Source organism: Lissotriton helveticus, chromosome 12 (genome assembly GCF_964261635.1).
Source record: "Lissotriton helveticus chromosome 12, aLisHel1.1, whole genome shotgun sequence".
NCBI classification, from domain to species: Eukaryota; Metazoa; Chordata; class Amphibia; order Caudata; family Salamandridae; genus Lissotriton; species Lissotriton helveticus.
The window spans coordinates 281,702,008-281,726,158 of record NC_136073.1 but is presented as its reverse complement, the minus strand read 5'-3'; the positions used below and the strand labels follow the sequence as shown (position 1 = coordinate 281,726,158).

Below are 24,151 nucleotides of genomic sequence, written 5' to 3'. Positions count from 1 at the left end.
CTACAGGAACAGATGCAGGGGAAGGCAGTATCCCTGACATATAAGACTTTGACTAACCATATGCTGGGGGATTTGGCAAAGCTCAGGGCCACTTGGGAGGCGGAGGTGGGAGAGATGGAGGACCTGGACTGGGACACAGTACTGATGCATCCCCGGGAGGTAGCTATCAAGTCCCGACTGTGATTGATTCAGCTGAATATACTCCATAGAACCTACTATGACAGGCAGCGGCTATGTAGAATGGGAAAAATTGAGGACCCAAACTGCCTTAGATGCACTCGGGAGATTGGTGGTTTTTACCACACGTTATGGTCATGCAGTGTCATACAAATATATTGGACCCAGGTGTTCAAAGAATTGGAGGAGGTCCTAGAGGTCTCGATCACGCAGGAGCCCAAATTAGCTCTATTGGGTATGACCAACGAGGTAGACCTGACACGCCCCTTCTTATATTCCTGGTCTTGGCACTGGTGGTGGCGAAACGAGACATTGCAAAACATTGGGGAGCACCAGAGCCCCCCGACATGGAGGAGTGGAGAAGGGGGCTTGACATATACATGGCAGCCGAACGGGTGACGTATAAGGCCAGGGGTTGCCCCAAAAAATTCCGTAGAGTTTGGTCTAAATGGAGACGATACCGAGGACTAGATGGAGGGATGTGAGTGTGGACCCTCTGGTTGAGGGTGGGGTTTGAGGGAACGGTGACAAAGAGAAGTTGCCAAATAAATAATGCACCCGGGACTGTTGTACGATACCTAAGAAGTGTGATGAGGATATAGAAAGTGACATAACTGACGTGGGCGGAGAGGGGGGGTGGGTGAGAGGGGGTGGCTGCTGCTGGATTTCTTTCTGCATTTAGTTTGAAGGATGCATTTACCTATGTTTTTCATTGTTCAAAGGGGGGGGGGGGAGTTTTTCAGCAAAAGAAAAAACTGCAGAAGTTGAGATTAGCCCTTGAAATGCTCTGAAAAATACACTGGTCTACACAAAAGCGCTTGATTGAAAATTGCCGCCCGACCTCCGGGGTGTGGGCTCAATGGCCGTGTATCCACCGGTGGGAATGAGAGGCGCTATCCGGGACAATTGAGGGTGCCTGAGTATTTGTTATTTGATCACTGTGACTCTGCAATAAAAATTTATAAAATAAAAAAAAATTCACTGAACCCCGATTTCCACACACATCATTTGTGTGCAATATAGTTTTATCTGTTAACTACTGTATCTGTGCAATGTAGTGGATATTTCAATGGATATGTGCTGTCTGTACATAACAGTGCACTGCCATATAATGCTTTAGTTACACTAAAAATGTACCGTCCTCATGTCTGTTAAAGCTAGGTGAGTCGGGAACGTTTGTCATTCTAAAAATTGGGTTGTGGTTCTAAAACGTTTGGGAAGCACTATTCTAATGAATAGTGACAGAAATGACAGAGTGGAGCTGTAAGTAAGCGCCACCCGTGCGCACTGATATTATTTCTTTGTTTTTGCGCTTACAAACACAGAACTGGTGCTATGCTCCCTTTTTCGTCTGTTTAATTTTTTTCAAACTGAATTCCAGTGTGCAAGTGAATGATGTCCCCACCTAAAACTACAGGCTTCAGACCATGAACTGACTGTTGTAAATAGATGTTGGTGATGAATCCGCATATGGTGTGTCTTTGGTGTATGGGCTCTGGGCACAACTCCAAGTCTTATGATGACTCTGTGACTCTGCCCTCGAGCATCCGAAGGTGATCCAGGACCATGATGCAAAGCAGTATTTTGCTAAACATCAAAAAAGTCACAGATCTCTTGTAAGTCCTGCTTCAAGTCGAGGGCATGGACCGGTTTCCGCTCTCTAGGCCAACACCGTGGCAGCTCTTCTTTGCGGTCGAAGTCATCTAGCAAGCTGAAGTCCATATTGAAGAGGAAATGCAAGAAGCCGAAATCGTATTCGACTTTATCCTGCCACTCTCAAAAAAAAAAGTTGTGAGGGCTTGAAAATGCAACACTGTCACACCTGATCTCCAATTTAGGAGCTGACCCCGCAGTTAATTTTGATGTACCCTAAGTTCCCCGGGTCATTCGCAATGTCACAGCATGTCAAGGCTTTTAAGGGGGCCATGCTGAGTATTTTTAGCACTCTTCTTGCTCAAACCTGCTTTGGGTTTCATACTGACTCAAGTGCAGACCTCAAGCCCTAAGTGATGCGTCAGTCCCTCTATTTTCAAATATTTATTTTATTAATTTTTCCATAAATGTAGAGAAATACACAAACAAAATAAACCCTAGAAAATAAAATAACATAGTACAGAGACCAGTTCCGGGCATACCATAAATTACAGTGTAAATTAGTGAACACCGTCCACCACTCATGATGAATATCATGTAACATAACATTTCAGCATTGTGTTGTCCGCATCTCGAAATGCTGAAAGTAAAGTGTCAGCAAAATACAAAGGACAAAAGATTTAAAGATTTATATCCACCACAGCATCAATTACCAAAAGCCAGCAACTAGCGCTGCAGAACAGTAGGATTGAGTGAATCCTTGGCATTTCATCTGTGAAGGCCACAATGAACACACAACAGGCTGTTTCAACTCACATCATTTAAGGAGGCGGTCGGGCGTCCCATTCCCAGCTTCATTACCTTTAGTAGTGAGGTATGTCTTATACAGTTCCCAAATGTTTTTCGGGCGGTTGCGCCGGGGAAGCCGTTTGCTGTAATTTTTGGTCTGGGTACCACAATACATCATATCTTTCGACTAGCTAGCTACTGCGGGGAGTGGGCCACGGGACCAGCAAGTGGCATCCTACGTCTCACAATCAGTAGCCCCATATCAACTAATCTCCTTATGGCTTTGGGCAGAGGTTTGGAGTATCCAAGCAGAGCAAGCATGGGGTTTGGTGTTAGTGGCATGCCAATAATGTCCCCTACTAATTTTAAAAATCTGTGTCCAGATGTAAGCAATCCACGGACACACCCATGCGAGGTGAAGGAAATCTGATACGTCAACACCACACCGCTCACACGTAGTAGCATCACGCAGCCAGCACCTATGTAGGCCCCCGGGAGTGTAATACACCCTTCTGAGAATTTTGAACTGGATCAGCCTGTGTCGCCCCGTCAGCGAAATATGCTACTGTAGTAGGGGATATCTGTGTATAGTCATAATCTAGTGAATAGTCCCGCCCATGTGCGAGGACCCCGGCAATCAAAAATAATCTCTTAAGTTGTCAGAAAATTGCAGAACTGCAAAGACACTTAAGAGAAAATTTAAAGACAAATAATGCAGCCTATATCCACAGGCTACACTGTCCAGTACTTCAACTAGAACATTCCACCAAAAATCCACAAACAGCAAAGCCTGTCCAGATTTCCCTTGCTTTAACTGCAAAACCCCTCAGAAATGATAGAGAGGAAGGCATGGACAGACAAGCCCCATAGGCTGCCATTATGTGGCTTAAATAGGATACTGTGCCTTTAAGAGAACTTTCCAGAACTTCTCCCAGTATCCCAGAATGCATAGCAGGTCCCTCTCACTTTCAGTTCTTTTTTCCGGCTCCTGCTTACAGGACCCTGGTGCATTGAGCTCTCCCTTTTTCAAGGGTTTATTGGAGTTTTTGTTCACTTTTTGGATTTAAAAGTGTTCTCAGTTGTTTCTTGGTAATTCCTTTTCACTTCTGTGTGTTTGTTCAGGCTTTTAGGGATCTAAAAGGCCTGCTTTATTCGACAAGTGCACAGCATGTGGAAGGAAGAAGGCCAAGACTGATCCACACGACGTCTGCATTCTTTGCCTCCCTGAAGAGCATGTCCCTGAAGATTGTGACATCTGCCAGACCTTTTCTACAAGGACCCTGAGGGAAAGGCTGAGAATTAGGCTCCAAGGCCTAGAAGAGAGGCGACTGCAGGCTGCAGGTGGGTCTGGGCAGTCTGGGAAGGCTCCCTCTGCCCCTGCTGAGACCTCTGGGGGGCTCCCCAGAGGCAGGAAGTCCAGCAAAAGGTCCCGGTCTCCGCCGACGCCGATCGCATCGACGACAACGTCGAGAGGGATGACGACGGTGTGTTCCCCTTCTCCCCGGGGCTCCGGGTCGAGACAGCGTGGAAGATCGACGTCGAGAGGCCTGGGTAGGCCGCCGTCGAAATCACCGCCGACGTCGACGTCGAAGTCGAGGCATCGCCGTCGACGAAGACACCGGCGCTCGCCGTCGAAGCGACACCGCCGGTCGCCGTCGAGCAGTTCGCCGTCGAGGGGATCCTCGACGTCGAGGACTGTGAGGAAACGGTCATCGAGGAGGAAGAGTCGACGCTCGCCGTCGATGTCTGACCGCTCGTCGTCGAGGGGGCGACGTTCGTCGTCGAGGAAGAAGCACTCGACGTCGAGGAGACGGCGTTCGACGCCAGAGTCGAGGGATCGCCGTTCCACGCCTAAAAAAACCGACGCTCGACGTCAAGCAGGAAGAGATCAGCGTCCCCGAGGATCTCAACCTCCCCTAAGCGGCGCAGGAGGGATTCTGGAGCCAAAAGTCACGCTGGATCAGGTGACGGGCGTCAGAGGCGTCGCTCACGCTCTGGAGGGTCTGGGTCGCAGGCCCCTCCCCCGAAGAAGTCAACGGGCTCGGTATACTCGGTGGTATATACACCGCCAAGGCCTGCGACTCCTCCGCCTCTGCCAAATGAGGCTCCTCCGGTTAATCCGCCGCTACCTCCACTTCCTCCGCTACCGCCTACGGGGCAACCTCCGCCGCCGGTCCCACCTCGTGGACCAGCGCCTTTGCCGGAGAGGCCTCCGGTCAGGCCACCGAGGTCGGTGTCACTGCCTCTGCTTCCGACACCTCCTAAGGGGACCCCTACCCCGAAGCCCCAGGATAGGCCACGGACGACGCCTCCACGGAAACCGGTGGAGCGCCCACGTGCGGGGAGGTCGCGCTCCCGTTCCAGGAGAAAGGAACGTTCGTGCCACAGGTCTTCCACACGTTCTAGACGGCACCACAGGAGGCACAGGTCTCGTTCCCGGACCAGGTCGTCAGGGACCAGGGACTATTCCCCGACCTTGTCGGATTCGCCAGATACGAGGGTTTCACCGATTGACGATCTGGTGTCATTCCAGGACGTACTGTTACGTGGTGCGGCGAAGTTGGGCATTACCTTGACGGTGCCCACTCCCAAGACCTCAGTCATCTTCGAGACACTACACCAGAAGCATTTGTCTCGACCGTTATTGCCACTGGTGCCGGGGCTGGAAGAACCGGCCATGGATCTTTTTCTCACCCCAGAGGTGACTAAGGCGGCACCCTCGAGACTGCAGAAGAAGTACCGGGCTCCGGACTCGGACCCGGCCTTTCTGAGGGTGGAGCCCCCTCCAGATTCGGTGATTGTGACGGCGGCGCGCAAACAGCATGCCACCACGCCTTCCTCCACGGTTCCACCGGATAAGGAATCTAGGTGGTTGGATTCATCTGGGAGAAGAGTTTGTGGGACTTCCGCGACCTCAATGAAGGCTGCTAGTGCCACTGCCTTATTGGGCCGGTATGATAGAGCCCTTTGGGAATCCCTTCAACAGTTTGTGGAGCTTCTACCGCGGGACAAGCGGGAAGACTTTCAAGAGATGCTGAATGAAGGGATGTTGGTGGCGAATCAAGTCATCAGCGCTGCAGCCGACTCTTCGCTGCTGGCGGCACATGGTTTCTGCCACGGAATTAACCAGCGGAGACATGCATGGCTCTGCCTCACGTCTCTGAAGCCGGACGCTCAACAGAGGGTTGCCAATCTTCCATTCTCTGGCGAGACCCTGTTCGGGAAGCACGCTAACGATGAAATGGCCCGCATGAAGGCGGAGGCCGAAACGCTCACAGCGGTGGGTTTGGAGAAACCCAAGGAGACAAAGAAGTCGTACCGTCCGTTCCAACGTCGGTTCGGTGGTCAAGGCAGAGGGCGTGGCCAGTCTTCTGGGCAACAGCAGCAACAACAACAACAGCAGTTCAGAAGACCGTTCCAGAAGCGCCAGAGGGGCAGAGGCGGCCATCAGTCGACCCCAGCGACTAAAGGCCAGGCCGGGTCTAGGCCCTGAGCACTTACTTCCCCTGCGACTGTTACCCGCTCCGGTGGGGGGAAGCATTCAATCTTTTCTGGCAGAGAGGAGAAAAATTAATCAGGACAAGTGGGTGCTGAATATTGTTTGCATTGGATACAGTCTTCGGTTCATCAGCCCGCCTCCATCGATTCCTCCGGTCAGCTCCCAGTATCAACTGCGCGAGCTCCAGGCGGAGGCCGATATACTGTTAAGGAAAAGGGCGATAGAAGACGTACTTCTGTCTCAAAGAGGAAGAGGTCTGTACTCCAGGTTCTTTCTGGTTCGCAAAAAGGACAAGAACGAGTTCAGGCCCATTCTGGATTTGCGACAAGCAAACAAGTGGATTCGCAGAGAAAAGTTTCGCATGCTGTCGTTGCATCAGATTTATCCTCAGCTGCAACGGGGAGACTGGCTGTGTGCCATAGACCTCCAGGATGCATACTTCCATGTGCCCATTGCACACTAACACAGGAAGTTCCTGCGGTTCCTAGTCGGCGCCAATCACTATCAATACACAGTACTGCCATTCGGGCTGAAGTCTGCGCCGAGGACATTCTCAAAGTGCATGGCGGTGGTAGCCGCACACCTACGGAAGAACAAGGTGTTTGTCTACCCGACCTGGACGACTGGTTGATCAAGGCCTCCTCCTTCACGGAAGCGCAAGCACACTTCCAGAAGACGTGCGTTCTAATGAACAAGCTGGGGTTGCACATCAACATGTCCAAGTCTGTCCTGACTCCGGTCCAGTGCATTCAGTACTTGGGAGCCTCCATCGATACGCTGTCAGCAAGCGTGTCTCCTTTGGAGGAGCGACGGTTATCACTGCTTCGGAAGGCTCAGGCTCTTCTGACCTCTCCGTCCACGACAGTGAGGACAGTGTCTTCTCTACTGGGATCGATGGCTTCTTGCATCTTCCTGACGCCACATGCGCGGCTGCACATGAGACCGCTGCAGGAGTGCTTGGAGGATCAGTGGGATCAGAGGAGAGGATCTTGGGACGACAGGATACGACTGTCTCTGCATGCTCTTCAGTCTCTGAAGTGGTGGTGTTCAGCGGAGAATCTCCTCAGAGGGGTTCCATTCCACAAGGACATTCCCACTCAGACTATCGTGACGGATGCTTCTCTCCAGGGCTGGGGAGCGCACTCTGGAGACCTGCAGATTCAAGGGACGTGGTCCCCGACAGAGTCCACGTACCACATCAATTTCCTGGAACTCAGAGCTGTTCACTTGGCATTGAAGGCTTTTCACCCGTCCTTCCAGACCAACTCTCTGCTTGTACAGACAACCCTCTGTTGAGCGTCCGGTTTCAGAGACGTGAGGCAGAGCCATGCATGTCTCCGCTGGTTAATTCCGTGGCAGAAACCATGTGCCGCCAGCAGCGAAGAGTCGGCTGCAGCGCTGATGACTTGATTCGCCACCAACATCCCTTCATTCAGCATCTCTTGAAAGTCTTCCCGCTTGTCCCGCAGTAGAAGCTCCACAAACTGTTGAAGGGATTCCCAAAGGGCTCTATCATACCGGCCCAATGTATTACCTCAACAAGCAGGGGGGCTCGAGATCGCGCACCCTGTCGCTGGAGGCGCAGGCGATCTGGCACTGGCTTCTGGCTCGAGGGCTGACGATAACGGCTACCCATCTGCCAGGAGTGCAGAATGTTCAGGCAGACGCGCTGAGCAGACTGATTCAGGAAAACCACGAATGGGTCATAAACTACGAAGTTCTAGGAGAAGTCTTCGCAAGGTGGGGGACTCCAGACGTAGATCTGTTCGCCACCGCCGAAAACAGCAAATGCCGAGACTTCGCCTCCAGGTACTACCAGCCGGGGACGCTGGGGAATGCGTTATGGATCAACTGGTCGAACAGCTTTCTGTACACTTTTCCACCCATTCCCCTGATTCCGACGGTTCTCATCAAGCTGTCCCAGTCCAGGGCGCGGATGATACTGAATGCCCCGGAATGGCCCAGACAGTGGTGGTTCACGGACCTGCTTCACCGGTCTTTCCTTCCTCACATGCGGCTGCCGTGCAGGCCGGACCTTCTCACGAAGTTCGGGGGGCTGATGTTGCACCCCAACCTCTCGTCTTTGAGTTTGGCAGCATGGCTCCTGAGATAGTGCAATATGGCCATTTGAATCTTCCTGCAGATTGTATGGACATACTGAAGGAGTCTAAGAGACCTTCCACTAGGACTTCTTATGCGTACAAGTGGAAGAGATTTTGTATCTGGTGCAAGTCCAAGAACTATGACCCGACGACATGTAAGGAAGATGTCATCCTTCCTTATCTTCTACAGTTGGCGCAGTCTGGCCTTAATGTCCATTCTATTAAGGTTCATCTTGCTGCTTTGACTGCCTTCAGGAAATGCCCTTCGCAGACTTCCTTCTTCCAGATCCCTGTGATCAAAGATTTTTTGGAAGGCTTGAAGAAAGTGTTCCCTCCTGTCAGGCTTCCTACGCCTTCATGGGAACTGAATGTGGTGCTGTCCAGATTGATGAAGGAGCCTTTTGAACCTATTCATAAGGCTTCGTTGCAGCACCTGTCCTGGAAGGCGGCGTTCCTCGTGGCCATTACATCGGCCCGCAGGGTGAGTGAAATTCAGGCGTTGTGTTGCCAAGAACCTTATACTGTATTTCATGCTGCTAAGGTTGTTATGCGTACTCACCCTAAATTTCTTCCCAAGGTTATTTCTGATTTTCATGTCAACCAGACCATAACTTTGCCTATGTTTTTTCAGGATCCTTCGTCTCCAGCGGAAAGGTCGTTACATTCCCTGGATGTTAGGAGGGTATTGAAATTTTATCTGGATAAGACCAAAGATATTCGTAGGTCTGACCAATTGTTTATCAATTATGGATCAGTCAGGACGGGTCTTGCTACCTCTAAACAGTCCATCTCGAGGTGGATTGTGTCCTGCATACAATTGTGTTACCACAAAGCTAATAAGACCTTAGGAGGTAAGCCTAAGGCTCATTCCACCAGCGGCAAAGCTGCCACGACAGCCTTGCTCCGTAATGTTCCGATTGCAGAAATCTGCAAGGCGGCCACTTGGAAGTCGGTTCATACTTTTGCTAAGCATTACTGCCTGGACTCTGATGCCAGGGCAGACGCTCAGGTTGGACAGGCTTCGCTGCAAAATCTGTTCGCGCAATAGTGGTGTTAATTCTATTTTCTCCACCGCCGCTTTGGTGTGGGGATGGGCTTGCCATTCTATTCACTAGATTATGACTATACACAGAGATCCCCTACTACAGGAGTAGTTTCTGTCCTGTAACTCCACTTCTGTAGTAGGGGTATCTCTGTTATAGTCATAAGCGCCCTCCCGCCCCCCCCGGTGGAGAGAAATGTTCATTTAAGGAATGCGACAGGTCTGGCGTGTTACGCCTTCAAAAAGAACTGAAAGTGAGAGGGACCTGCTATGCATTCTGGGATACGGGGAGAAATTCTGGAAAGTTATCTTAAAGGCACAGTATCCTATTTAAGCCACATAATGGCAGCCTATGGGGCTTGTCTGTCCATGCCTTCCTCTCTATCATTTCTGATGGGTTTTGCAGTTAAAGCAAGGGAAATCTGGACAGGCTTTGCTGTTTGTGGATTTTTGGTGGAATGTTCTAGTTGAAGTACTGGACAGTGTAGCCTGTGGATATAGGCTGCATTATTTGTCTTTAAATTTTCTCTTAAGTGTCTTTGCAGTTCTGCAATTTTCTGACAACTTAAGAGATTATTTTTGATTGCCGGGGTCCTCGCACATGGGCGGGACTATTCACTAGATTATGACTATAACAGAGATACCCCTACTACAGAACTGGAGTTACAGGACAGAAACTACTCCTTCGTGCTTTTGCAGCAGTATTTCCACATCCCATCGTCTATCTCTACCCCCAAATCACCTGCCACGCCAATCTTGCCTTCGTATAGTGGTTGGTATGGTAACTCTGTGCCACTTCAGGTGGCTCTGCCATGTCTGACCCCAAGTTCTCGAGTAATGACCGCCTCATCTGATAAAACTTAAACCTAGTAAGTGTTGTATGTTGTTGCACCGCCATGGTCACTCCATTCCACATTCTGACTTACCATCAGAGAACATGTCACCTATCGTTTCGATATGAGGAGTCCCCATTGTCCTCGTAACCCCCCTATCCGTACAATTGGTATTCCGGGAAACAAATCCCTCGATACCTGTGATATTCTCTCAGTGCGCAGGTCAGCGGCTCCGCGACCAGCGCATAGAATATCAGGGTAAGCGGGCACACCTGTCGCGTGCCCCTAGTGATTGGGATTTTGTCCGTGACCATGTCACACAGTTTTATCCTAGCCGTCGGGCAATTGTATAACACACCAACCATTTGCAGAAAGATACCTCCCAACCCCATCCTTGTCAACACTAGATGCATACATTTCCATTTGATCAAATGCCTTCTCCATATCAAGGAATATGGCCACAGCTTGGACGTCCTGCCACGTGTGTTGGATTGCCCCAAAAACCGTTCTAATATTATAAGTCAGGTTCCTACTCTGGACAAACCCGGCCTGCTCCGGCGCCACAAGCAGCAGCACAAGGGGGGCCAGTCAGTTCACCAAGATTTTGGCATATAGCTTGACGTCCACATTCAAAAGTGACAAGGGGCGATACGAAGCGCACTCATTTGGCGACTTATCAGGCTTCATTATCGGGACAATGAGCGCCCCCCCTCATCGAGGGTGGCACCTGGCCACTTTCGCTGATCTCCTCAAAGAGCATACTCAAGTGCGGAATAAGGATGTCTTTGAACTCCTTCTAAAAAGAGACCGTAAGGCTGTCTACCGCAGGGGCACTATCAGATTGTATCCCTGGCAAAGCCGCAGTGATTTCCTCTGTGTTCAAGAGACCCATCAGAAATTTCCTGTGGTCGTTCATCAGCCAAGGAAGTTTAATATGCGCCAAGTAATCAAGCATTTCGGCATCTAGACACCCCACTGTCAACACATATAGCTGCAAATAGTACTGCTAGAATCTATTAGCTATGTCGGCCAAATCCGTCACAGGGGGTCCCTGATCGTTGTTAATAACCCTCACATCCGTTGTCTCTCTGCGATTCCTTAGTAAGGGGGCCAGTACCGAGCCAGGGCGGTCGCCCTCTCCATAGACATAAGCCGTTGCGTACTTTCCCATATGTTTAAGCTCAGAGTCAGCTGTCTCATGATATTCTGTTATGAGTTCCTTAAATTCCTCCGTGAGCCGGTCATCAGCTCCATTAAGGAGATCGCACTCGATCACCTGTAGTTTTTTCTCCAGGTCCGAAAGTCGCCCGCGCAGAGACCTAAGTACGCCCGAATGTTTGCCCATTGCTATCCCCCTGATGTATACTTTAAAGGCCTCCGAAACAGACGAAAAGATGTCCACCAACCCAATGTTGTAATCAAAAAAGTGTTCATTGCTTCCAGCACCTCCGATCTAAAGACCGGGTCAAGTAGGGAATACGGAGGAAAGCGCCATGTGAAAGGGGGTATCTGTGTGTGCGGATAGTCCATAACTGGCAGTATTGGCGAGTGATTTAAGAATGTACGAGGAAGAACTGAGCAGTCCCGGATTTGTTGAAACAGTTCCCTAGAAGCAAACCAGTAATCAATCCTGGTGTGTAAATCGTGATATGCAGAGTAATGTGTAAATCCTCCTCTACTCTGTGATCAGTTCTCCACACATCTAACAACCGAAGCTGCGTCTCCACTTCTATGATAGCACGCACTGCAGCAGAACGTCGGCGGTCCGGGCCCCCGATCTATCCAACTGTGGGTTCAGTACGCAGTTGAAGTCACTCCCCCATAGAAGATGTGTTCCCCTGTCCTCCCTGAGAACCAAAAGCATCACCATTCTTGGTGCACAAAGGTTTAAGGAGGTTTCCCCTGTTACGGAAATAGTTTCTGAAGAGACATCTTGATTTCAGTCATAATTTAGACAACTCCTTTTAGTTCTAAATAAGCCTAGGGATGCCTATTACCTGATAACTAGTAAAGATCAATAATTATCTCTTGAGAAGGAAGTGTGGTAGGGCTTTAGGGGGTAGGGCTGTTCCTTTTCTTATGCCCCATTTTGATCAATTGAATTTTGTGAAGAATCATGTGTGAGAACCTAAATATGTGCTAAAGCATCTTAATCTCATTCACTCAAATTGGTGCAGCTGTTTATATTTTATGTTGTCTGTAGAAGCCTTCCCTTCATATGCTTTAGTTCCTAGTTAAACGGCAGTCATCAGTGGCTTTTGAATAAAGCGAGTTCCTTAATCCTATAATAGTTGTATTTATTTCTGAGTAAGCAGTCTCAACTTGAGATGACCATGACAATGCCTTTAAGGACATTGATGACTAAAAGATCGTGACTCTCAATTATTATAAAAATGCAAGCTGTGACAAAGCTTCAGAAATGCTTTCATTGTGTGCTTTCCTCTAAAATGCAGTTTTTTGTTGAAGAAATTTTGTAATTTTCTATGTGTTTTTTCCCCTGAAGGGCAAGCACCATTCATTGACTTGCTGGTATCAAAAAGGGCGGCAGTGAATGCCACAGATTACCATGGATCAACTCCTCTGCACCTTGCCTGCCAGAAGGGATTTCAGAACGTAACAGTAAGCACATATCAAATCAAGACTGTAGTCAGTGTAATGAGAATTTAAGGCCAAGCATCTACTTAGAATGAAAAATATTATTTTTCCAGAACATTTTCTTTTATTATATATATGAGAATATAACTCCAAAGCAACAACTGCTTCTTATAAACAAATATGACATTATTGGTGATCATTATAAGGAATGTAAAGATACAATAAATCCCACCACAGTACTGAATTTGCGCATAGCACATTCGTATAATGCTACAAAGAGTGTCCACGGTCCTTGGGTAAAAAAAAAGGGTCATAAATAACTTTAATCTGATCAAGTATGACGCATGTACTTATAAGCATAAAGGAGTCCAGCTATAAAATGGGAGGATGTGCACGATATAGTGCATAATATAGGTATATGCAACAATGTGGTGTTATCTATGACCAGTAAGTACACAATTGAGGTACAGCAAACACACAAAAGACACACAGGGTAAACACTGCCTAAGCAAAAGTAAAGTACCTGGACCAAAAATCAATTGTAGAGTATTTTATTCGATTACGAGTGCCTATGGAAGAAGGCATTTCAATTTGGTAAAGCCTGTATGGCACTCTGAGAATTTGCTAAACGACTGGGTTCTAATCCTCCCGCACTGATGATGTCAGTCTACAAAGTTAAATGTCTTGGTGTTGCACTTTATGGTGCAGGCATGTGGGGATAAAAGAATTGTAGAGATATTCAACGGTTGGAGAACAAGTTTTTTAGATATCATCTTGCCATCCTGAAAAGTACTTCTGTACGGGTATGTCACGCCGAACTTTGAGCTCCATTCATTACTGATCTGATCCTGCTACAGCCTATTTTACTTTGGTATAAAGTATGGACTTGTGTACATACTGGTTTAAATTGTGCAATAATCGAGGACTCTCTTAAATCAAGTCTATATCAGCGCATTCCATGGCTTGTCTATATCCAACGTTTCTGTAATGATGTGGGTCATCCCGAGTAGTTTGAGAAGCCTGAAACACTAGCTCCCAATAGCAGAGACTTTAAAAAAACAACTTTTTACAAAAATGACCCATTTGGAGAATGTTAGACTTGCATCTGAAATCTGTAAACCTAGTGCTCTCAAAAAATCAATTGATTTTAAGTATTTATGATATGCAACCATATATTAAAGCAGTTTTAAATGCAAGACATAGGTTTGTGCTGACCCGCTTAAAATTAGTTACCTTTCATGGATTGGTCAGTTTCCCAAATAATGATTGGTCCCCAATTTTATCTAGCTGTCCCTGCAGTAATCTAATGGAACAGAATACTATGCAAGTGGTGTTTTATTTGCAAGTTTTTTTACCCTCCAGAGGAAGCGCTATATTATACCTTTTATAAGAGGGGCACATTTCACTCAATGTTGACCTGCGTATCTATACTTACAATCTGTGCCCACTCTGGAGATTTGCTGCAGTATGGCATCCTTTTTATAGGCTGTCTTTTTTCACCAGAAAGAAAATGTTCTCACCTCTTTCAAAGTAACAAGATACAGTGTGTAAATTTATGTTGTAATGCCGGCTGGCGTAATCTGCGCCAAGTGTATTTTATTTCTTGTTTATCTACTGCCATTCTATGTTCCTAAAAGAAAAACAATAATTCTAAGTCTGTTTGCTGGGACAGATGGGGAGTGCATGGCAGACCCAATACAAGGTTTTTGTCCCCCCTTCATTGCTCTAGTTTAGCTGAATTTCAGCCAACTATGCTCTAGGAACTTTTTGTGAATGCGGAAAACATTCCATCTAGATGTGAAGGCCTTTCATAATTTTTTGATTTTTTTATTGACCCACATTTGTCCTTTATCAACGTTACATAGTGATATTGTGATCTCATTTTAAATTCTTAGTATTATATGGTCCACCTGTAGAATTGGACATATATTTTGACTCAATGACATGAATTATATTTTTATATTTTTTTATATATTGCTTTTATGGTTGTCCAACTGCCACCGAATAAAGTATTGATTGATTGATTTTTCTTAGCATTTGTTTGAGAACGTTTCCCAAGAGGACCTATATATAAGTAGTTTGCATCATTTGAGTGACCTTGTTTTCTGGTTCTTCCTTCAAAATGTGTATTAAACAAACAGTCAAACATACTGAACTGTTCCCTGTTCAGTCATCAAAAGTCACTAGCCAAGTGGCATTTATTATTCAATTCCACCAGTTATCAAATTGGTCATTGTAAGCCCCATCTGCCAGAAATGATCAATTCTAAAATTAATAGTAGATGTAGTCACTTCTAAAGAACTTGTGCCAAAACCTTTACACTCAACTGCATTTTGCAGAGTTCCTTCATGAGGACTGCAATCCCATCATATCAATTCACCTAGCTGAAACGTAAATAAATGTAACATTTTTCACAGTGAATGATTTATCTAAAAAAGCAAACCATCTGTGTTACACCAGCAAAAGAAGACCGCTTTTAGCATCTGGTCCATAAGCCATTCCTGCAATCATTGTTAAAGTTTGTTTTACGGTCTTCCCTTTTCAATTTAGACTTCCTTTTGACGATGGCAGTATGTTCATCTTTTAATCACATACATTTGTGAAGCGTTGGTAGCATTTGATTATTTACTTAACTTCTCACACCTGGCTCTAACTCAGAATTATTAACCCGTTGGCTGCTTCCGCTTTTTTGCGGCAGTGCGGCCGTTTTAAAAAACGGGCGCGGTCGCGTCGGCCATTGGCCGACAGCAGCACCAGCGAGGTAGTGCAGCCGTCGGCCAATGGCCGACGGCAGCAGCCAAAGGATTAAGGGTGGTTTTCAGTCCAAAACACTTCTTCCCCTCAGACTGATAGCTAGGCCAGATTGTGAATGTAAACTGTCAAATGATTTGATACCACTGGCATTAGTATCTTGTTTAAGTGAAACAAGACCTATTCCTTTCCTTATGGGCCTGTTGAGCAGCTTATCGTTTAATGTAAGTATTTTAATTGATTTAATTGAGATTCTGCAATAACTTTTGACAAGATGACTATACATCTTAACATTCTCCTTGATGTTCTTGAACGTAAATCATTTGAGTCATTGTCTTCTTGAAACATCAGGGTCTCTCCAGTGGGCAATACATTCCCTCCAGTAGGGGCAACCAACTTCTCTTCACTCCGAACCCATTTCATTGGTTCTGTATTATCTTATTATCTGCACTTAGCCTGTTCTTTTGGGTATATTAAGGTGAACATACCATAATATTTATTAAATATTGTGACTTTTCTGCCAGTTGTAGCTTTATCTCTCCCTCTACCTCAGCCAGCAGAGGTGTAGGTCTTTAGCCTGCTCTCAGAAATGTGGTAATGAGGGCATTTAATTTTCTATAAAGATCCAAATGGAGCAGCATTATTGGAATCATAAGTGGATGTACATATTTTGGAAACAGAAGTGTATTTATAACCCAGTAATTATGATCGTTTTAAAATGACTTCACCAGATCAAATATAATAGTAAACACCCTACCATTATATTAAAAACGTTATAAATATTTAATCCACATCCGATTGAATTGTCTTACTTGAGGCAGTAAAGCCTAAGTATTTCCAAGTAGGTTGGTGCCAACTCATTTCACTCTTTCATGTTAGTTCTTAATTAGCAATGGTTGGATATAAGAAAAATCTTAAACTTATCAGTAATTAATATACTATTTGTTAAGATGATTGCAGCTTAATCACCTTCAAGATAGGCGTAAAAAAGGAGTAGGGATCGCTCATAAATACGAATGCCCTTGTGAGTCATAAACATTGTATGAGATGGAGAAAGTTATCATACATATTGTTTTGGGGTGTGGAATTTTTGAAAAACTGTACTTGTCCAAGGGACAAAGGGATACAATAGTCTTCTAGCCCTGTAAAGAAATCCACTAGTCCCACGCACTCTATAAAACCAAAAGCTATACAGACTAGCAAGGACTTATTACTAGTCAACTATAAAACCCAAAGTATACATGACCATCTCTGCCTCTTTGCCCTTGCAAACTCTCTTATTATAAAGTATTACCTTCCATGCTGTTTTCTTGCTATCAGCAGTAATCATTTGCCTTTCCACTAACTTGCCATAGGGCCCATACCAATTCCACATCTTCATCATAGGGTTCATAACCCGCCTGTTCTCTTTTCTCACAACAAGGGTTTCACACACTTACTGTTAAATTACACCACTCCCTTACTACAAATATACCTTCACACTATATACATTGGAATGGATATCCCTCTCACTACCCATCCCATGACCTTCTCTCCACTCCCTCATCACAGGCTCTGCACCCCGAGCACATTTCACTACAGGTTCTCCTCCCCTCTCATAAGAGGTTTTATTCCATCTCCAGTTTCACCATAGGCTTCATCCCTTCCAAAACCCTCTCTTGTCTACTGTTGCTACCTTACCTTCACTTATCACAGGCTGCTCAGCCTTCTTTATCCCCTCTGCGATCTCATCTAAGCGCTCTGAGCAACCCTTTTACCTTAACCAGCTCACTTTGCTTCCTGCCTTCCATCAGCCTGCCAACTGCCTCCACAGAAACAGAGGAAAGAGTCAAAATTGATGGAGCCTGCACAATACAGCTCTGAGAGTGGATATTTCAATAGCATAATACCCGAATCAATGAAGGGAATGTTATGAGACTCACAGATGGCGCGGAGGTAGACCTCAAGGGGACCAGGCTGGATTGAGGTGGAGAGAACAGACACCCAAGCTGTGAATTATTGAAAAAATCACCAGGCAATATTCAGTGAGCTATAAACTGGCATCAAGCACCTGCATGTAAACTGCAAGAGATGGGTGTAGAACCTTGTTTGTTCTCAATCTGTTATTATAAGGCTGCTAAATAGTTTTTTTTAGCATTATTAATAGACCATCCAGGCAGTGTCATATTTTAAACCCCAACTTTCAATTTCTACCAGTCAAACAATCGTGGCATATAATCCCTACCAGTAAAGACTGTTTATGACACTACACACTTGTATGATTAATAGTCAGTGTATAATGTGTGTGAGATGTAAAGCGCTCTGGCACCTTACAGTGGGATAAGTAGCGCTATGAAAGTATTACATTAAAAAAGTTAGGAATTGCTATTTATTTTGTCATTCCTATAAATACTCTTATGCACCATTACAGCTGAAATTTTTACAGTGCATGCATATGTGTTACATATAGGAGCTACAGAAAATCAAAAACCAGCCTCCAAATCTTCGCTTTTTTTTACTTAAGTGATCACAAGCTGTGTGCCTTTGTTTCCCCCATTACTGTGGCATTTAGGTGTTAGGATCTAGATAGCTTACACCCAGGATTATACTCGAACAGAAGGAGGGATGATGGCACTTTAAATGTTCTCTTAGTTTTGGGCTCGAGCTGGAAGAGAAGATTACTAAAACCCTGGCAGGGCAGCCTCCGTCATTCAGCCTTCTAAGGTCACTGATTATCATCTGATTAAGTAGTGGTAAAGTCTGTTTTTATAGTGCTTGAAAAGAACAGGAGTGAAGTGTGAAGCACTATAATATCAACAACAAGTACTGGCTAGTAGGGGAGAACTTGTGAACGACTGAGATATAGCACTAGAATGTGGTGCTAAAAGTTCAGTGAATGTGGTGGGAGGAAGAAACAGGCTGGGCACAAGCAACTGAAGGATTCAAAGCAGATATGTGGGCACTAGAGAACAGCTTGAGGTGGGCATTTATGATTATGGTGTGGCATTAAACAAAGGAGGTATTTAGAGAAAAGGATCCAAATACTTGAGGAAAGTGGGGGGGAGCGCGCAGAGCGGGTCAGACTACTAGTGTTTCGCCCGGGGAGCCTGATCATCCCCATGAGAGTCTAGGCTCGGGCTCAGGGTAAGTGAGCCACGTATGGTGAAACACAAATTGTAGAAGCTGATCAGATAGGTTACTTGAACGGGAACAGAAAACAGTGAAGTTAGAAAACTGGGGAAGACAGGGAGAAGGAGGACTGGGCACCTTAGGGGACACAGAGGGTGCATTAACCACCAACAGCGAGCTCCCAGTGAAGAAAGGTCAGTACCACCTCCATTGGGAAACATATGCCTTTAAGACAATATAGTAAAAGAAGGACTGAGCATTTTGAAACACGCCTAATGTCCCACTCCGTTGCTTGCTGCCTGCCTCTTGGTTGGGATTTTGTTCCCACTAGTTGAGTTTTTTGCGCTTTCGGTAAGTGCCTCCTGGAAGCTCCTGCATTTCATATTTATCAACCTTGACACTGAGCCTACGAAAATGAGACGATCTATTCCCCTGGACAGAAACTGCTTTCCTGTGGAAAATGGCATCACAAATGGCAGCATGCATCTTTCTGCACAGTAAATAGAGGAATGTCCCAGCAGTTCCTTGAATCGGGGACTTCAGAACTCTCTACAAGTGCATCAAATATTTCCTGCATTACTGGTTTTAAGGCTCTCTGGTGTTCACACACAGCTGACGTCAGGGGCTTTTAAGCAGTGAGAAATCTGTATAGGTTTATCAAACAAGTACATCTTATATCCGTAACCCTTTATGTAATTGAGGGCATCCAGTGGCACCACATCCTCCTTGTTCAGCTTCCTTGCCTTCAACTACAGCTCGCAGGGCTCCTCTGACTTTTTACTCTTTTCGAGAATTTGCATACACAGCATTCCTGTACACTCTCAAGGAATTGTAACGTACGACATGCACCTTCCCTGACCCCGCTCACGTAGACATCTACCACTGCAGGGGAATCCACCCAGCACCACTATTGGCATATCTTTATTGTTTAACTAAGAGCGCATGTGCAGCAACTTTCAGCACCCGGAAGCATAACTAATATGGGAGCCGGTGTTCTAACACAGACCTCAGGGCCGGCTTTAGCATTGGTGGCGCCCTGTGTGACAATGTTTGTTGGCGCCCTCGAGTGACCATCTCCACCACAGATTCCTATTCCCTCACTACCACCAGTTAACAGTGCCCCTCAAATCTCCATAACCAGTCACTCAGATTTATTTCGTTTTATAGCACCACTCATACCAGTGTGAGGTGTCAGAGCACTTTACATCATACACACATTTAACAGAGACAATCACACGTGTAAATCAGTGTATAAGAAACACGTTACATAAGACAGAGGATTGCAAGATGTAAGAGTCACATGTCATCCATACTTTACTGATAGGCAGATATAGTTCTTGGTCTGGAAAAGCACAAATTCAGAATTTAAAACATAACACTAATTGTTAGGGGTTTTCTTCAATAGTAATAATTCATTTCTACCCAAATGAACCTTTTTAGCTAGATCAGGTTAAGGAAAAGCCGGGCAAAAAAAGACATGTAGGTCTAATATAAACCCTGCAGTTTGCATGCAGACCTTTGATGACAGTTAATACCTCATTGTTCTTTATTAGGATTCTAACTTATAAATAGCAAAATAACAAATTTCTCTCGGACAATAGCAGTAACCTATTTACCTATTAATATTACATGCACTTTGCAATCTGCATGGTACACGTTTTTAGCAGCAGGCAAAGTAACGCTCTGAGCTAACTTACGAGTAGTCAGACTTCCACTAGACAAAACTCCTTCTCTCTCCAGGAAGAACATTAATCACTGGAATAATCTTGACATTTTAATTGATATCTTAAAATTGCTGGAGGGAAGGAACGAGGCAGCAGGTGGTTTTTAAGCCATAATACATTTGCGGTGGCACTGATCGCACCGCCCTAGAGCCAGCCCTGACGGACCTTACAGATACAGTGAGCAATAACGGTATTTTTTGGCTTTTTGGCAGGGCCGGCTGGGGAGCTCAGAAAGACATGTCAAAAGTTTATTTTTGCAAATGCACTTGCAGGGTTAAATACGCGTGCAGTTGCGAAGGGGAGATCATCCCGATGGGGATATCATCCCGATGGGGAGATTAAAACAACGGAGGGGAGATTAAAACCACAGCACAAACTTTCTCACAGCTGCAGCCAGGCTTTTAGTTACCGTATTTACCTAAAAAAAAGGCGCATTCATATTCCAATCGGATAATAACTGCTTTGTGATTATATTAGAGGCACAAGGGTTAAAGAGAATGTCTACTTGTCCGGAGGACTAAGCAGACAATAAAACTTCTTGTCCACAACAGAATCCTCATGTCCAGGGCGTCGGGCGATACAAATTACCCACCCCCAGAGTGCTACAAGAAGGTCTCTGCTTCAAGTGCAAATGCAGCTATTTCCTTTCTTCTATGTTCATTTGTTTTTAATAGGTAATAAAACAAGCACATATTTAATGAACCATTCTTGCTCAAACTGAAACTTGTCTGTTTTACCTGAACTCTGAATTGAGGTTATCAAGCCTCCTAAGTACTCTACAATCAATGCTGATTAACAGCAGGTTGATAATTCGAGGTAATTGTGAAATCTTTGTCTAATTTTTCTAGTAGCACAACAATAGCCTTTTGAAAGTTACCAAAACCTTTCTCGTATTTCTTGTATGTTGGTCTTCTAACTTTGGTGTCATTAAATCAATTAGCGTGTTGAAAACTTCAATAGATAAGTAATCTGGCCCAGAAGATGTTCCTAATTTTAATTATCCTATGGCATCCTTTATTTAACTTTTGGTGACTAGTATCTCAAGGAACTCGCCAGACATCATTGTATTTTAAAGTGGAATATCCTGAGAACAATTTAAGGTACTTTGTTGAACGGTAATTACTGAAGAATATAGATGTACATAAAAAACTGAAAACGTATTATGATGAGAAGATAAAATTTCACCTACCCTTTTCTGGTCTCCAAACATGTAGCTCAAGGTCTTATAATGAAATCAACTGCCACGTTGGTGCAACATTTGATTGAGTCAAACATTAGTTTATTAGGATTATGTAGAATACAATAAGGTTCTCAAAGTTTACAACCAGAATATCCTGTTGGTCCAGACTCCACCCAATGGTCTGGAAGGCAGTTTACCTTTGCAGACTAAATAAAGGCAAACACCTCCCTCTTTGCAGCTTCCTGATAGCATGAAAGTGTTCAGAAACCTAGGCTCCTAAGTCCTTAGATTTCTCACAGTGGAGACTTTATTGTAGTTTGAACAGCAAAGGGGAATGTTATTAATTTCATGTTGAGGTAGTTCTTGAGCCCCTTTGTGAATTTCTGTCTCTAAAATTGGTCTATTAAGTAAAAATCAAGTGTCTTTTTTAAGTTCAATTGTTATCAAAGATTTGTAGATTTATTTTTGGTACACTGCTATTGGATTTATTCTTGTTAATGGGCCAAGCTTGAAATCCATTAAATCCAAGAACCTTGACCTGCTAACATTGTCAATAGTTTGAATACTCTTATCAGTCGTATAAATGTACTTTTCACATGGCAGTTTTTAGCAGATGGCTACAGTGGATTGCTTGTGACCGAAGTAACTTTCAGTGGGGTTTTACCTTCTACAGCAAAAAAAGAGGATGTCTAACTTGATGACAACAATGTTTTTTTTCTATGTAAAAAGAAATAGACAATGAGTGTAAACTTTTTGCAAATCTACCTCTGAAATGTGGTACTTATTAGACTTTACATTTATAAATTATATATATTTTCCAGGCTAAATCATACAGTACAATGAAGAACTTAGGCCCACGCTCAATTTCGCGTTGTCTCTACTGTTCCTAATTCTGATTGCAAATTAAAGATGGCTTTTTATCACCTGAGACATATCCTTCCATGTTGTGAGAGTTTAAATACACTTCTCTATAATACATGTTGACATTTGACTTTTTTAAGGCACTCTTCTCTGTCCCTGACTGTTGTACTCCAATATCAGCGTTTTGCTTCATGTTCTTTACAGTAAGCCATCTAATATTACCATAGCACAACTGGTTTGGCATTTCGTTGCATACTGTGGTGGGATGAAAATAAAACCCTGTTGGTATTCGAAAATTTGCCCTTGAGGTTTTTTATAGCCAAAATGGGTGATTTAATCAATGGTGCATATTTTCAGAATCAGTGCAGCTTTTATGTAATGAAACATTCTTTTGTGTTTCTTTTTGTCTGTAAAATCACTTCTCTTTTCCAGGTTCATATTATGCAAGGAAACAAAATCTAATTTCCACTTTAAAATGAAACCAGAAGGATGAGGGGTCAAAACGGGGATAACATTTGTTACTATGTGCATTTCAAATACTTTTAGAAAGGGCATGAGGAGGGATGAGGATGTTCATTATTCAAAACATAAGATTAAGGAACGTAAGGGAGGACCATATTTTCCAGCATTCAAACATAGATTTGCAGTGGGTTTTGGTTTTGTTGGTTCATGGTAGATATTAAAGGCAAAGGTAATTTTATGTTATGAAAAAGTACATGTTTGTGGCGCTTTAAAGTGTCATTGAGATGTAACAGGCATAGCATGGGTTCTATTTTTATTATTATACTAAAGCAAGCAACACCATACATTTGTAACATTGTTTTTGTTTTTCAAAGCTTCTCCTTTTGCACTATAAAGCCAGCACAGATGTTCAAGATAATAATGGAAACACGCCACTTCATTTAGCCTGCACATATGGCCATGAAGATGTGAGTAACTATTGTTGCCATGTAGCTGGATATTATTAAAATTTCTTCATGTAGTTAAGCATTTTTTTATTTTTGAATTGCACATTTGTGTTCTGAAACTGAACTCTTGATGACATGAAAATGTGTGGTACATTGCTTACTATATGAATTTAAATCTTGTGGCACCTGCTGAGGTTGAGGGCAGTTAAAGTTACTGCCAATAATACTGTTTACATCACTTTACATTAATGAGCGTCAAAGCAGACTGACTTTTTTATTTTTTTATTTCTTTATTGCGGGTTTCAAGGTACACTGCACATGATAATACAGTAATACTTTACAGACAATCCCTGTACAGCAACAGGTAGTTTAATTTGAGTTGCCGTGGAAGCTTATACCAAACCAGCAATTAGTACAAACATTGGCTGCATCAACCATACAAGCTTTTAACTAAATCCCCCCACCCTCCCAACGTCCCCCCCCCCTTTACCGGGCTGACCCACCAAAAGGATTCTCTAACACCATTTCAATCAGGATAACCTCCCGTTCCTCCCCCCGCCTGGGGGATGAGATCCCCCACGTGGCTAACTTTAGACGACACTGTCTGTGTAGAATCCGAGGAGCTCCTCCCGATCTCCTGGATCATTAGCCCCCATGCATGTAATTCTTCCGGGAGTTTGGCATCCCTCCTAGTGCTACGTATGTGTCTCTCCTCTGTTAGTGCCCATTCCCTCAGGTCTGCTTTCCAGTTAGCTATCAACGGCCCATTCTGTGCCAACCAGTGAATTGCTATTCGTCGCCTGGCTATAACAAGTCCCAACACCAGGAACTTCCTGCTGGTTTTACGTTTCGGGTCAAAGCAGACTGACTTGTTTCCAACTTTAAGATGGAAACTAGATGCGTTCCTTGGTGTAGTGCATGATACTTGGGGATCTAAGAGAATTAAAGATTTAGCCTTCCTTATACGTATGCCATTCACAATCCCCTGC

The 24,151-nt window shown here is 44.7% G+C and overlaps 1 protein-coding gene and 1 pseudogene across 3 annotated transcripts in view; one reads left to right on the top strand and one right to left on the bottom strand.

The window, feature by feature from the left end:
• ANKRD27 (ankyrin repeat domain 27) overlaps nt 1-24,151 on the top strand; it is a 582,242-nt gene that overhangs the window by 279,731 nt on the left and 278,360 nt on the right. For all 3 annotated transcript variants that reach the window (XM_078670366.1, XM_078670365.1, XM_078670368.1), the window contains 2 exons: nt 12,539-12,654; nt 23,091-23,183. In XM_078670366.1, coding sequence (XP_078526492.1) covers nt 12,539-12,654; nt 23,091-23,183 — 209 coding nt within the window. The remainder of the gene's footprint in view (nt 1-12,538; nt 12,655-23,090; nt 23,184-24,151) is intronic.
• On the bottom strand, nt 18,817-19,406 carry LOC144799233 (protein KTI12 homolog pseudogene; annotated as a pseudogene).